We start from the raw sequence: 12,742 nt of genomic DNA, 5'->3' as shown, positions 1-12,742 counted from the left end.
GTGGTGTAAACAGGCTGTGAGTGTCTCACCTGGGCAGTCGGCGGCCTTCCCGGGGCCGCACTCCGCGCTGCTGCTGCCTCCGCTGCGGGGGAACGAGCTCCGGACGGCGGCGGGAAGAACCAGCAGAACCAGCAGGCAGCAGAACCACGAGAACCGGCACGCTGGAGCCATGATGGAGGACGGGAGGAGGGAGAGATGGAGGGATAGACCCCGACAGAGGGGAGAGGTAGAGACTGAAAGGTGAGGGATAAAGGGAAAGATAGCGATAAATGGAGGTGAAGAGAGGGAGATGGAGATAGAGATAGAGAGATAGGGCAGAGGTGTACAAAGAGATGGATGAGTAGAAACAGGAGAAAAACTGAAATAAAAACAATCTGTTTTTGTGAGGATCCTCGGGTCAGAAACACTCCGCAGAGAAAGAAGAATAAGGAGTTAAATGCTGCTTCCCTCCATGTGTTTCCCTCCGGTCTGAAACTCAGTGTCTCTCCGGGAGAAGCTTCATGATGAAACACAAACACGCTGGAAAAACCCGAGGAGGGCTGCAACACGAAGCCCGGGATAACAAAGCAAAGCAGGGCCTGGGGCTTCACACAGCGACCCCCCACACCTCCGCCTCCACCCCCTAAAACCAGTCTGCTCACAGCCCGGACTGAGCCTCCATCCCCCAGCCCCCGCTGCCTCGCACTCAAACCGGCGGGGAGAACCGGGCACCGCCGCGGAGAAAAAGATCCAGGTGAAAATCCGAAGCGGCTTCCAGCAGCATCCAGGCCGAAGCGGGGCGAGTGTGCGCCGGGAAGGACGGACGGATGCGGTCGGTCGGTCGATCGGACCTGGACTTTTTTTTTTTTTTTTGTCCTCCTGTGCGTTCTCCACTGATTCACATCAACAAAGGCCTGGACCACGTGACCCGCAGGAGACCACTCCCACAGAGACAGAGTCATATATCGCTGCATGCCTCTTGCTCCTCTGTAGGTTGCTCTAATTAAAAGCCTCGTGCTGCAACTGTGGGATCCAGCAACCCGCCAAACTGAGTCCTTAGTCCAAACATTACACTTAGACACACATCTGTTGTTTCTAGGCAGATTTGATCGACTCATATACACTGTGGGAATAATTTGATTGATGATTAATCCACGTTTTTAAAAGTTCCCATTTGGAAATGTAACATGAGATTTTGTCTCTATATCAAGAGTGATGTGGATAAATTATTGTCACATATATACATCCTCTGGATATATGAAGATATAAGTTTACAACATATAAAAAACCCATGGTTAATATAATATATCTATATGATTATTTTATATAACATGTTGCGACCGTACATGTTAATGATATATATATAATATATAATATATATACATATATATATGCAAGTTTATTAAAACAACACACATATTAAAATTTTATTTGTTTTCTTGTTGATTTCTCATTGATTTTAAACATGTCTGTCTCTACTGTTTATAACATCAACACATACTGACTTTGGGATGGATGTATATTTATGTAACATGTCTACAATATAAGCATAGATACATTTTGTATGGGCTACATATATATGTCAAATTTCTAATTGTTTTCACATATAAATTTTACATATGTGCTTTTATTTCATATTTCCATATATTTCATAAATGGAAATTCAATGTGTATATAACATATTTGCATATGGGCACTACATTTATTTGACAAGTATTTTGATCCTGTGCAGATATCATCAACTTCTATTTCACATGTTTTCACCCGCAGATGTTTTCAGATGACAAACACAAGGATTTCTGCATCAGTAATAATCTGCAGCCGGCAGACACCTGTAGGTGTAGGTACCTGCCTGACAACATTCAAATCCACCGATGATCCAATCTGATCTTTTTATTTTCTGCAGTGGTGAATTCAGTCACTAGAGGGCAGAACACCACTGTTCAACCCCAGCACCAGCAACGTCACAATGTCAACGTTTTATCAGCTTCCCTGGTATCACAGTAAAAGCACTTCCTGTAGTCACAGTATCACAGTAAAAGCACTTCCTGTAGTTACAGTATCACAGTAAAAGCACTTCATGTAGTCACAGTATTATTTAGTCCACTGGTTCTCAACACAGGGGTCGGGACCCTTCCAAGGGTCACCAGATAAATGTGAGGGTTCGTCACATGATTCGTGGGAAAGAAGAAGAACGTTCTGATTCACTGATTTGGATTGACACTGAACATTTCAGGTTTCTTTCTTTCTTTCATTCCCAAAGTCACAGTCAAGAAACTGACACACAGAAATTCATGGTCTTTAATTCGTACACACAGAAATTGTATAACAACATATTTACACGCATCAGTCACAAACTCTTGGTGTCACAGCTTCATTCTCCACGTCGGCCTTTAAAATGTTGAGCGTTCAGTCGCAGCACAATTAGACCAACTTCAATTATCACTGCTGCCTCTTTTATCAATAATGCTAATGCTAACGTCACACGTCTTTCTTTCCTCTGGCCTGTTTCCAAAGTTTGACTGTCTGATATTAATGAAAGAATCATGTGGAAGGACTGAAGCTTTCAACGACGCAGAAACAAAACAAAGAATTTAAATTGATTTTATTCATAATTTACATGACAAAGAACAAACAGCAGCTTCTGTCTGAGTGTGAGGTCAATGTTCAGCCCGAGGACATTCTCACTGATAATGGTGGACAATGATTATCATGTGAGACACACACACACACACACACACACACACACACACACTATATTTAATCTCATCCTCGGGTCTGGGTGTTTTGCTATAAGCCATCTGGGCTAATTAGTTTACTCTCCTCTCTCCTCCTTCAGTCCTAATCTCCGCTCCTCTTCCTTTGTTTCCTCCTCTTCATCTCCTCCTCCTCCTCCTCCTCCTTCTTCTTCCTCCTCCTCCTCTTCCTCTCTCAGTGCTTTGAGGTTGAATTCACCTTGAACTGACGGATGAACATCAGCGGACGGAGGAGTGAAGCAGAGCAGCTGCTGTGTGGAGCTCAAACTTTCTGAAGATGAGATTATAAATTACAGTGAAAGAAAATTCAATTCATTATCAGTTAAAAGAAATTTTCTTGACAGAACTGCTTCATGTAAAGAAAATATTCCTTCATGATAAATGAATGATCACAGACTTTAGTCTGTGAACAGATGATTATGTCTGAACACGTTATTACAATGAGGTGTTTTTATAAATGTTTTCCCCAATTTTTCTTTCTACTTTCCTATAAAATTCAGTCCTGAATTCTTAATGTGATGTAACAGCCTTTTGTTTTCCATTGCCCCCCCCCCCCCCCCCCCCCCCCATTATTTTCCACTGAAAGCTCTCAGTCAATTAACCTGATTCCACCTGCAAACACAGGCAACACGTCAAGCAGCAAGTAGGAAAAAACCTGTCGTCCTCAATCCTGAACTGACGGAGGAAGTTACTCTCACTTACAGCTGATGCGTTTCATCGAGGAGACGTGATGCAGCCCCGATCAACACAACATAATCAATCAGCCAATCGATCAATCAATCAACAACACAGCTCTTTTCATACAGGTGAGTGCAGCTCAAAGAGCTTCACAGACTCATGAGCTTCAGAGAAAAGGGACAAATCCAGAAAGAAAGTTGACGATTAGATACAATAAAATAAAGCTAAAACAAATATGAGAAAATTAATAATAAAAGATAAAAAACAATAAAATACAATAATAAAAGAACAGATAAAATAGAATCCCGCTCTTTCAGCTCTGTGTTTGGTCTCCACCAGCTGCTGAGCAAAACATCTGGCTCTTCAGCTTCTAAGGACAGATGTGGCAGAGGTGGGACACAGGTGGGACACAGGTGGGACACAGGTATCGGCTGCAGCTGGTGTCAGACTCCTGCAGGTGAGGTGAGTCCAGATCACGAGTGATTGTTTCTCTGGTTCTGGTTGAAATGAGTTTGTTGACAGACCTGACTCATAGTTCTCTCTCAACCATTCACTTCCTGGATGTGGTGATGTCATCGCCCGCTCTATTTAACATTTTCCCATTGGTCGAGGTGTTTTCACAACCGATAACACAGATAATGTGTGTGTGTGTGTGTGTGTGTGTGTGTGTTGTAACTTGTTGAAGATGACATGCTGAGACACTGCACCTGTCACACTGATGAATTAATCAGGACAAGACAAGATCTGGGAAACTGTTTCTGTGTGTGTGTGTGTGTGTGTGTGTGTGTGTGTGTGTGTATTTGTGTGTGTGTGTGTGTGTGTGTGTTTGTGTGTGTGTGTGTGTGTGTGTGTGTGTGTGTGTCTCATCTGTTAATCTGCTCTCTGTGAAGAAATTAAAAACTAGAGTTTCACTCAGGACCCTTGTGGCCCCTGGCAAGTTTCCCATGATGCTCAGTTGGTGTTGCGTTCAATGACTGTGGCTGTTGAAGTTTGTCAGCCAGGATTTCTATGGACATGTGTCCAGACACGTTCCCGCCGCAGCAGCGATGACACAATGTAAACACTTACATATAAACTGACATAAGCTGACACAGCGGGCCCCCGCACTGTTGTGAAACCCGGGGCCTCTGCCAGGAGGAGACCTGGCGTCGCCAACATCGCTTTGCTCCTGTACATCAAGAGTAGAGCAGACCATGAAAACATCATGTAAATCAACTGAAGGGGTACTTCCTGTTTTCAGAAGGTGGCGCTGTGACTATGACGTCATATTAACGTGCAGATGTCTTCATGTGGGGCTATATTATAGGTATAACAACTTCCGGTTTCACGCCCCCACGGGCAGGTCCTCCAGTGGAAAAACGCTTCACAATTTAGCGTCGTAAAGGTCTGAGGATGAGACTGACCACACATCATTTTAAAGTACGAATTCTTTAAATCATAAAAACGAAGACGAAATTGCAGTAAATTCAAAATGGCTGACTTGACTCACTGACATTTTCTAGGGGGCGCTATAAAATAACCCTCACACACCTTGTGCTTCTCGGGACCTAACAAGTCCTCAGACACCTGGTTGTTCCAGGTGTGCAGCTCCACCTGAGCCTGTGAGGTGTTTCTTCCCGGCGACAGGCTGTCAGCTTCTATTCGGGACAAATCAGGGAGAAAATCCATTAAGGGACTTTTGTTTTCCTGCGTCCACAGAAGCGGATCTGAACTAAACTACAGAAAAACACAGGCGAAGCAGAGACGAGGCTTTAATTATGGATGAAGAGGGAGGAGGAAATCAGCCGGAGTCACGAGCTAGAAAAGGAACCTGATGGATGATGTGAAGTCGAGAACAAACACGACAGGAAACTACAGAAGAGAAAAACTCTTTTAATCCATCAACATCCAAAACATCTGGATGAAAACAGCTGATGAGTGATAAAGAAGGGGAGAGAGGGGGGGGGGAATAATGAACATCACACATACACACAAACTAATATGTGATGATGTCTTTTTCAATGAAAACACAGACCTGAGCTGAGCAGTGTTCACGCGCGGACACCAGGGGGCCCCGGGCCCGTCTCTATCTGTGGACACAGGAAACAACATGAAAATACAACCGAGACAATTAAAGGCTGAAAGATTAAAACATATATATATGTGGAATTATTAATAAATCCATTCACCTCTGGAGACTGAAAACACTGAGCATGTTTTATTAAAATTACTTTATTTAGAGAAACGCTAAGAAAACGCTGATGTGAGATTTTCACACAGTGAAAGAAATTTAATATTTAAAACAGTGAATTATTAATATTTTCAGTCTTTTACTTTTAAACACAAATGGAAACACACTGTAGGGTCGTTTCATGTCTCTGATGTTGGTCTGTGTGTAAATATAATTTACAACTCTTCTATAAAGGTAAAGGTGGAGGAAGGAGGAGAGGACTAACTCATCTTTATTCTGCTCTTAACACTTATATGTGCATCCAACAGACTGTCACATTCACACCTGTCCCCCTGCAACAACGGCAGGTGGGAACCAAAGTGCTCCACACTAAAGGTTTGTAAATAACCAACTTAAATGTTACACCTACAAATGATATCTGTGATGTGATATGTGTTTATAATTATAAAGTACTGCAACTGATAATGGAATTATATAATAAACTAAATGAAGTAAAATGAATTCATAATATAATAAACTCAAACAATATTGCAACACAAATGAATATGGTGAACTCATAATTAAAATAATCCAAATGTTTACAATAATTAAGGTTACATATCCAACATGGCGCCAGTGTTTTCAAAATAAACTTCTCTGTCATTTAGCTTTTAATTAGATTTAAACGATTAAAGTTGTAACTTGATCTCGTGATTGTTAATTTGTGCAGCTTTTATATTTGCACTGAAAACCACAAGTGACTTAATTCATGTGAATGATTTAATGAAGGTTAAACAACTGATTTGAAGTGAAATCACAGATAAAAACAAATCAGTTTGACTCTAAACGGATTCATGTTTGTGAAGTGAGAGAGAGAGAGAGAGAGAGAGAGAGAGAGAGAGAGAGAGAGAGAGAGGTGTGGACTCAGAGGAGGAGTGTACCTCTGCAGAGTCTCACCGACTCCACCAGGAACCGTCTCACAGCTTCAACACTTCGACCCTGGACCCTCCTCCTCCTCCTCCTCCTCCTCCTCCTCTTCCTCCTCCGCCGCTGCGGCTCATGGAGGATCCGTCTGTCCGCAGCCCGAAGAGAGACACCAGCCGGGGGGACTCCAACTGAAGACAAGCCGCAGACATGAGCTTTTTCTCCGGAGGCGGAGCGGCGCTGCTGCTGCTGCTGCTCGGCCGCTGCTGCTGCACCAGTCCCGGCAGGAGAGGTAGGTCCGAGCCCGGGGTGAGAGCTCCGGGGGGAGAGCGCGAGAGTCCCGCGGTGAAACTGTCCTGTCTGAAAAAGTTTAGAAGTTTTTTCTTGGTTTCTGAACTTCGACTTCAAGTTTGACATTTAATAGTTTTAATAGAAAAAGGTTACTACAGGTCATTCTGGGAAATAGAGAATGAATAGACACAATGTGAAGAAAGATCGATACTTCATGTTTAACGTTACAGTAAACTATAATAAAAACACTGAATGAACGTAGTGAACTGAATATCATTATAATAACAACATTCAGAATATGATCATCACTATAAATCACGGTCAATATGAAATGTTACAGATATATCTGAATATTAAGGTTTATCACAGAAAAGTGTCATTTAGTTTTTATAAAGTCTTTAAATAAAATTTATAATGAAGCAAGAATTTTACAGGAGTGTAATTAATTATGATTATGGAGTTAAAGAGCCATAGTCACAACTGATGGAGCTCGCAGGAATATTATAAAGATATGATTTTTAATAAAAGTAAAAGAGTCATAAATATAATTATAAATAAACTGCAGTATTATCAGAATATTCTAATGTTTCTGAGAATGAGAAAACACCATGAAGTGGTGTGAGCTCCTGTTCTCTGGACGTCAGCTGTAACTGAGCTGTTTTATTTCCTCTTCATCACAGAGAAAACACAGTTCAGTCAGAATCAATTATCACCAATTAAAGCTTCATTTCCTCGGCTGTTTACTTTGCAGTTGAGCCAAATCTCCAAGCTCGTATGTCCTCACTGTGGCTGTGGGATGGAAAACCTGTATCTCCTCAACAGAGACTGTTGAGGAGAAACTGCAGTCGAGCTGCAGCTGATGATTATTTTCGTTATTGATGAATCTTCCTATTATTTTTCTTGATGAAGTGAATTAACGAGCAGGTTTTAACAAACAACAGCCCAAAGAGATGTGATTATTATTACAACGTCTTTGAGATACAGAAATGTCGAGCAGCAGTTCAAATCCCAAACATTCATCTTACTATGGATTATGATGAAGAAAAGCATAAAGTTAAATTATTTAAGATAAATCACAGTCGTCATCGGCCACGGACAGAATAATGAAAAGATGAGGTTCACCCACCGATAACCTGAGAGAGAAGAAGAAGAAGAGAGGGAGGACGTATTCAGCCCTCACACATCTCACTCAGATCATCAATGATTTTCATTATTTATCTGTTAATTATCTTCTCCATGAATCACTTGGTCTATAAAACATCACAGTCATCATTTCTAGAAGCCCAAGTTGTTATTTTCAGATTGTTTGATTTGTCCAAACTTCAGTCCCAAACCTAAACATGTATTTGCAGAGACACTTTCTGTTGATGGACTAATTGATTAATCTACTAATTGTTAGAAAGCTCGTCCTGTTTCAGCCTCCTCCCGTGTCGTTACTTAATCTGACGGCGTTTTAACATGTCGAAGTTGTTGATCAGAAAACTTTAAAAGCACAGTGACAATCTGACCATAATAATCTCTCCTGTATTTCAGTGTTGAGTCGCCTCAGCTGCTCGGACAGTATTAATGAAAACCTCAGCGGTGTTTGCTCTGATAACAGCGCCCCCTGTCTGTGCTGCTGGATCTGTTGTGATTATTTATTATGTCACAAATAATGATTTAATAAAAGCTGAAAACCAGCAACAACAGGAGCTTTGACATTATTGGATCTTGTTTTATAGACACAGTTTTGACTCTGTGCTTCTTGATCCGTTCAGTTCGTGTTGAACGCGTTTCAAAACTCTGGAAGATCTGAACTGAGATATCTGATTGGCTTTCATTCCCGAGCAGTTTTCTTGCTGAACTGCCTGTAGGAAAAACAAAAACCAGGCCCGCCGGGCATTATGGGAATTGTGAGCGATGAGTGAATTACGAGCTCAGAGCGTATCTCGACCAATCGGGTTGTTGGTCTGAAATAAGAGTTTTGTCTCCTGACAGAAGCAGAGAATAAATAACTGAATGAATGACGGGAGGAAGCGCTGAGCTCAACTGTTTAGACTGTTATCTGAGTGTGTGTGTGTGTGTGTGTGTGTGTGTGTGTGTGTGTGTGTGTGTGTTCCAGTTATAAGTGAAAACAGCTGACTGCACGCTCTTATTGTCTTGACAACAATTTGATTATGGTGAGGAGTTTTCTTTATGACTGACTGTTTCTGTGTGACTTGCCTGGTTTTGAATAGACTGTTGTGTGTCTCCACTGCCGTGCACAGACGACCTGACAGGCCGAGCACCTGCGGGGCGGGGTCCAGGGTACGATTCCCCCTCGGGCATCAATAATGTCTGTGATAAATCACGCCAAGGTGTTCCAATATAAGGAAATAATGCATAACGTGGAGGAGACATCTGCAAGTCGATCACTGTCTCTGTGAGGTACACAGGTCCCTGAGGAGGTCCAGACGTCCTTGAGGAGTTTTCACATGTGGTTCTATTGGTTCTAAAGGTGGCAGAAGTCTTGAAGGACGTTGATGGTTCCTAGAGATCCTGGGCGAGGTTGTAGAGGTCTTTGAAAAGGTTCAAAGACCCTTCAGGGTGTTGACTCCTCAAACAGGCTCCAGAGGTAACTGAAGGGGCTGTATGGGTCCTGGAGGAAGCCTGGAGGTCCTTGAAGAGGTTCCAGACATATCTTGAGAGGGATGTCGTTGAGGACGTTGTGGTGGTGCTTCAGGATGTTGTAAGTGTCCTGGAGGAGGTTCTAAAGAGTCCTTTAAAAGGTTCTTGAGTTCCTTGAGGAGGCTGCAGGAATCCTTCACACTTACTTTGAGGAGGTTCTACGAGTCGGACGAGGTACAATGGTCCTTGGTCCTTGAGTGAATTAAGTATCAGCATGAAGCATTAGCACTGTTGCTATGGTTACCTGCAGTTTACTGTAGTTTTTGTTGGCGTCCTGCTGCTGCACTGATAATGTAAAATATAATTTCTCTCTCTCTGATTGGTCAACAGACCTCAGTGATTATAATCTGCACATTCAGCAGCTTTTCTTGGCTCCTGTCCGTGATTTGAGTGATTAGTCATCAAAGCAGAAACTGAGTGTGTGTGTATGTGTGTGTGTGTGTGTGTGTGTGTGTCAGCTGGTTACTGTTGGTTTGTTGTTTGTTCTGGATCTTAAAATTCTTTATTTTTGAGCTTCAGCTGCAGTAAAATGATCAAACACTGATTGTTGTGACTGCAGAGAGATTTGACCTTCAGTCTGCCAACAGAGTGTGTGTGTGTGTGTGTGTGTGTGTGTGTGTTTCAGCACTGTTCCCATCAAGTTTGACTTTTCGGGAAGACCTTGGCAGTGTGTGTGTGTGTGCTTGTGTTTGTGTCTCTACGTGTGTGTGTGTGTGTGTGTGTGTGTGTGTGTGTGTGTGTGTGTGTGTGTGTGTGTTTCTTTGGAAGCAGCTAACTGAAACCATACACTGAAAATAAAGAAGGCGCTGGAGCCTCGTGGTAACCATGGCAACGGTATTAGCATACTGAGCTGAACCGTATTGACTGGAAACTACGACAACAATCAGCCAGATTCTAAATACACAAAAAGTGAAGAGATGTGGGGTTTCCGGGGGGGGGGGGGGGGGGGGGGGGGGATTGTTGTTAGTTTTTGTTGGTCATAAATTCAGGGATTCACGGAAGCGTCCGTCCAGTCCTCAGTCACAGATGTCATGTCCGCAGCAGGAGGACAAACTGTGTTCACCAGGCTGCATGGACGGATTAAGAGACAATGGGCCCCTGGGCACAGACATGTAAATGGGCCCCCACCCCTCCTATATCGGAACAAGACATCCAGACTGGAAGAGAAAGGGTTAGTTTTCGTCTCTCTTTGTGGTCGTTCCGTTTCTCTCTGTGACTTTCCGAGCAAACAAGCGTTGGCATTTCATTCATAGGAAGTCAAGTTGTCTGAAGTCAGAACATGCTGTGCGCCTCACGTCGCAAATACAGAGCGCACCAGGTCAGTCTGAGGAGATGCAACGATTGCCCATCAAGATCTGACCAATCATTGGCCCCCAGTTTGTTGAGGGACCGTCCTGTAATGTGTCACTGTTGCTCTGATGCTCCAGGTGTTTTTCTTTACCATGTTTACAATATGTAAAAGGATAACGGTCTCGCTAGTGGCGCTTCTCTTCTGTTGGTCTTGCACATACAGCTCCAAGGAAAGGGGAAAGGTCCTGATCCGTCCTCCGTCCTCAAGACTGAAAAGGAAAGACATTTAATTTTCAGCCGTTTAGTGGGGACTGTCTGCTGAGAGTGTACACGAACATACCTGGTTATACACCTGGTTGAAACAAGTTTAAAGTTTCAGATTATGTGACTGAAAAGAGACTGAACAGAAACTGAAGTGTAAACTTTTTCATTTTTATAGCTATTGGTTTTGGCTGCACTGAGGTATTAGCTTCAGTGCTGAAATGTGATTAGTCAGTGATGCATCACAAATACTAACAGCTTTGATGGTTTGGGACTTTGTCCAGATGCTGAGCAGCAGCAGGCAGGTGTGGTCCTGCAACACCTGGACTCTGATTGAACTCGCACCGCCACATCTGTCAGTCTGATGAAGTCACTCGTATCAGGGCTGGTAACGAATAAGAATGACTTTGCAGTGTGACAGTAAGACGCTGTCACAGCTGCAGGTGTGACCTGCAGAGGGCCGCGGCGGCAGCAGTGCAGCCTGGGGGATTTTCAGAGCTGGAATGTGAAGAATGTCAATAATGGAGCTGAGAAACTTTTAGCAGGATTATACAGGCTTCTCACTCTACCTGCTCCCTCTGTACTGTAACATGCAAATCCTGCGTTTGGGGCAAGAGAATGAAAAATCTTTAACCTCCGTTTGACCCCTTCATACCAAACTGCTGTCACTGCTGGGTCAGTCCCTGGAGGTCAAAGGTCACACGGAGCTGGGTTTACAGCTGGACCTGTTGTTTTCACACATGTAACCTGCAGCAAAGATCAGCATGAGTCTACGTTTCTCCACGTTTCTCCACGTTTCTGTGGTGAGAAAAGATTTTGTTCAGTTTTTTAAGATTAAAAAAAAAGAAGAAAAAATGTCTGTTTTGTAACAAAGCAACTACAAGAATATATTTGAATTTAATACAAGGCTGGTGCCATCGTGCTTTTCAAACAAAAAATGATTTGTTATTCTACGTATCTCGTTCATTCCCAGTTCCTGTGTCCTGAGGTGTTCCACAGGGTTCAGGTTTTTTCTCAAGTTCACTGAGAAATAAAAACTATTTCTGGCTTTGTTTTATTTGTTTTTTTTAAGTAGCAAGGTAACTTATGTAGGAAGATGACATCACCATTCTTAATCCTGCTTCCTAACCTCTGATTGGTCATTCCTTTTTTGTCCCAGAATCAGAATCAGAATCCGGGTTATTTCCAAGTAGGTTTTGAACATACCAGGAATTTGCTTCGGTGTTTTGGTTCATGACAATAAACATATTAAGAAAAAAAGAAGTCAGTGAGCAATACAGCAGTCCTGTTTGAATAACTGACTGATATCAGAGACATGGGCAGTGACTCAGAGGTCTGGGACCAGACTATAACCACACAATCAAAATATAGCTTTTCTTGGAAATTATTAATCATGAACAGGACTTTTTGCGCCCTGAGCAGCGTCTGCAAGGTGCAGAGCGTCATACCAGGCTTCATTTGGCCTCCAACATGGTTCTGCTTAGCTGTAAGTTAGACCAGGGGCCGGATTCACAAAGACAGACTTCAGTTAGACTGAGTCTGAATTCATCTGTTGCAAAAAGCAGTTATTTTCTTGTCTAACTTCAGTCAGACTGTGGTGCAAAGAATTCTGGGTAAATTAAGACTTTTTTTGAATCTTAAAAAATGGCCGACTGGGGATGCGCTCAGCTTCGTTCACCCTCAGCAGAAGATGTGCCAAGTTAGTCTGGAGGTTTGTGGCTTAAAATGAGTCAGTCTAACATCGGACTGAACCAACACTGCAGACCAG

General features: G+C 42.8%; 2 protein-coding genes across 2 annotated transcripts in view; one reads left to right on the top strand and one right to left on the bottom strand.

Moving 5' to 3' along the window:
* The window catches only part of LOC111657836 (tomoregulin-1-like), a gene marked incomplete at its 3' end in the record, with an annotated part of 8,218 nt that extends 7,343 nt beyond the window's left edge, over window positions 1–875 (bottom strand). The window contains exon 1 of the mRNA XM_023410158.2: window positions 30–875. Within this exon, the coding sequence (XP_023265926.2) occupies window positions 30–171 (142 nt within the window). The remainder of the gene's footprint in view (window positions 1–29) is intronic.
* A 5,629-nt stretch (window positions 876–6,504) lies between these two features.
* LOC111657834 (melanoma receptor tyrosine-protein kinase-like) overlaps window positions 6,505–12,742 on the top strand; it is a 17,600-nt gene continuing 11,362 nt past the window's right edge. Inside the window, exon 1 of the mRNA XM_087175101.1 lies at window positions 6,505–6,778. Within this exon, the coding sequence (XP_087031227.1) occupies window positions 6,697–6,778 (82 nt within the window). The 5' untranslated portion in view covers window positions 6,505–6,696. The remainder of the gene's footprint in view (window positions 6,779–12,742) is intronic.

This window comes from Seriola lalandi, unplaced genomic scaffold, assembly GCF_002814215.2.
Source record: "Seriola lalandi dorsalis isolate HSWRI2012SDOR001 ecotype SW California unplaced genomic scaffold, Sedor1 jcf7180002054415, whole genome shotgun sequence".
Classification (NCBI taxonomy): domain Eukaryota; kingdom Metazoa; phylum Chordata; class Actinopteri; order Carangiformes; family Carangidae; genus Seriola; species Seriola lalandi.
The sequence above is the reverse complement of the archived record's forward strand: the minus strand, read 5'-3'. Positions and strand labels throughout refer to the sequence as shown.